Genomic DNA, 3,030 nt, shown 5'->3' with positions numbered 1-3,030 from the left:
TGATGGATGGATGAATGATTGATGGATGGATGAATGATTGATGGATGGATGAATGATTGATGGATGGATGATGAATGATGGCTGTTGCCCATCTAGACGAATGTCTTGTTGCTACAATGTCTTCTTCATGCGTCTTCATTCAGGTGGCCTTCCACATTCAGCCATACAAGGGACGGACGGACCAGAGCATGCATGACAACATCAAGTACATTATTGACAGGTAAGCTGGCTGTAGTCCAGTAGATTCTGGTAGATGTTTTCTATAACCAAGCGGGTCATCAGAGGAGGGGTGGGGGGTGGGGGGGTCTGATATTATCAGAACAAAAAAAGTAGATCTAGAACTTCTTAACTTCACTAAAGGATTTGGGGGAAAGTTCTTGTGTGTCATAACTGAATGCAGTTTTTCTTCTGAACGTCAGACGTTGATCAGGTCCATCTGTCTCCATCTGTCTCCATCTTCCTCCTCAGATACGGGAAGCATGAAGCCTTCTACAGATTCAGGACCAGCACAGGGCAGATCCTGCCTCTGTTTTATGTCTATGACTCCTATCTTACTCCTCCTGACTCCTGGACAGAGCTTCTGACCCCCACGGGTTCCCAGAGCGTCAGAGGAACGCCGTATGATGGGGTGTTTGTTGCACTGGTGGTGGAGGAGCGCCACAAGCACGACATCCTTGCCAGCGGCTTCGATGGGATGTACACCTACTTCGCCTCCAACGGGTTCTCCTTCGGCTCGTCACACCAGAACTGGAAAGCCATCAAGGCGTTCTGTGACACAAACAATCTGCTATTCATACCCAGCGTGGGTCCGGGGTACGTGGACACCGCAGTCCGACCGTGGAACAACCACAACACCAGGAACCGGGTCAACGGCCGTTACTATGAGACGTCCCTGCAGGCGGCGCTGTCTGTCAGACCCGAAATCGTAACCATTACCTCCTTCAACCAATGGCACGAAGGCACTCAGATAGAAAGGGCCGTGCCCAAGAAAACAGCGGAACGTTTATATCTGGACTACCTGCCAAACCAAGCAGACCATTATCTGCAGCTGACGCGCCAGTGGGCCCAGACCTTCAGCAGAGAGAAGGACAAGTGGCTGATGTGAATCTGGGAACCAGTGGGACTCTGCTGGTGACCCTGGCTATAGACCAACAGCTGCTCCTCAATCTTTCCTCTTTATCTGTTGTTTTCCTTCCTCTGAAATAAAGACTGTTACTTCCTGTCCTTTGGTCTGTTTACTGGTGGACGGTTCTACGTCCCACCTGAAGGGAAGCAGGTTCCTGTTCCTCAGCTGGCTCCTCCCACTATGAAGATAACGCCTGTAGGCTTTGGTCATGTTCAAGTCATCTTTTCTTGAAATAAGTGCATTTGTTCTTGGATTGAGGAGGTAAAAGAGACATTTTGCCAGTGGAACAATTTACATTTAAAATCAGAAAACTAAATACTATCGTCTTATTTTAAGTGTATATTATCTAATGATCTTACTTTAAGAGTAAAAATACTCATCTCATTTACCTACTCAAATTAAGGGTAGATTTTTACTTATTTCTAGATGTTTTTTCCAGTGAACTTGTTCCGTACCTCAGTCCAATTGGCTGGAAGCAGGTGTATCTCCTCTAAAGGTCAGAAGAAAATCTCCATCAGGTTCCTCACTACTTGACAGACTGACGTTGGTGAAACGTTTCCTTCCTCACGCCTCTCATAGTGGTTTGTGGGAACATTGGGTCCTTCCCCCTTACAGAAGCGGTCTAAATGGACCCGCCTGCAGCGGTGGAGGGTTGTGGGCTAGATTCTGACTTCTCCAGTCAAACCCAAACCCTGTACGGACTCACCTTTAGGCTCCACCAATCAGTGTATTCCTGATCAGAGCCGACCTTTATTACAACATTTCAACATATGAAGAATTTTCCAGGGAGGTCCGGTGCGCTTCATCAGGTCAGGAAGCAGAAACCAACATGCAGAGTAACTGCTGCTAAGCTGCTGATTGGTCAGGCTATTCAAATAGACCAATGAGCAGCTCTTAAAGAATGTGAGTAGATCCACACATTGGGCCTTATGCTGATATCTGGCATTGAATGTGAGGACAGTACTCCCTCACAACCCTGACCTCTTTATAAGAACCTTACTATAACAATTCTATTCAGTTTATTTCTATAACTCCAATCCACATGTCATCTCAAGTCACTTTATAGATCCAGATCAACCAGATCATCCAGTTAAAATAATTCAAAGTTTTCTATCTAAGTAAAACAGCTTATTGCAGGAGGCTACAGAAACTTTTTAGCAGGGCCTGGCCGCCTCCCGAGGGGCTCCGCCTCCTCAGGAGGAGGAGCCCCTAGGAGAGGGAGAGAGGACACAAGGGAAAGGACACATGGAGAGGAAGAATGGACACCAAAAAGATAGGACACAAGGAGAACATTCTAGGAGCACTCATAGATTTCCTCAATTATCCAGATCTAGGGAAACAGAATTACAGCTGTAGACCCAGAGCAGAGCCTGACCCGGTTGGGGGTGTGGTACCGTGGTACTTAGAGCCCTGAGACTGACCTCAGAACTATTTGAAGGGGAAGTTCTTCTGGGCTGGTTCTGAAGCACCGCTTCTCCAGCCAGAGGGTCTTTGTCTTTAAATAAAAGCAAAACCCTGCTGGAGGCGAAGGCGGCCATTTTTTTATTTATTAGAAAACTGAGGCTGGTTCTCAGTATGGACTCGTGTCCTCGCCAAGTCCGTTCTTTAGAAGAACCCAGGAAAGTCTGGACTCGAGGAGAACTGGAGGACGCAGAATAGATCTGGGTGAGCTGGAACAGAAGCGTGCTGATGACATCACCACATTCAAAGCTAGTCTGGAGCTGCATTTCTCCTCCTGGTATCAATAGTCTCTAGATGATAATAAATTAGGACTTTTTTTATGGGCTGCTCAGTGGAGCAATGTATAGCACTGCTGCCTTGCAGGAAAAAAGGGTTCTGGGTTCAATTCCCGGCCCGGGGTCTTTAACCAGGGTGGACCCCCCCTCCGTCCAGGGTGGACCCCC

The 3,030-nt window shown here is 47.4% G+C and overlaps 1 protein-coding gene across 1 annotated transcript; it reads left to right on the top strand.

Annotated features, from left to right (window-relative positions):
- Positions 1 to 30: 30 nt before the first annotated feature.
- On the top strand, positions 31 to 1,274 carry LOC107081047 (glycoprotein endo-alpha-1,2-mannosidase-like protein). Its single transcript, XM_015369261.1, has 2 exons — positions 31 to 220; positions 469 to 1,274. Exons 1-2 carry the CDS (start codon positions 75 to 77, stop codon positions 1,103 to 1,105), a joined length of 783 nt encoding a protein of 260 aa, XP_015224747.1. The 5' UTR covers positions 31 to 74; the 3' UTR covers positions 1,106 to 1,274.
- Positions 1,275 to 3,030: the final 1,756 nt, after the last annotated feature.

Source organism: Cyprinodon variegatus, unplaced genomic scaffold (assembly GCF_000732505.1).
Source record: "Cyprinodon variegatus isolate N-32 unplaced genomic scaffold, C_variegatus-1.0 Scaffold2752, whole genome shotgun sequence".
In the NCBI taxonomy this organism is placed as follows: Eukaryota; Metazoa; Chordata; class Actinopteri; order Cyprinodontiformes; family Cyprinodontidae; genus Cyprinodon; species Cyprinodon variegatus.
The sequence above is the reverse complement of the archived record's forward strand: the minus strand, read 5'-3'. Positions and strand labels throughout refer to the sequence as shown.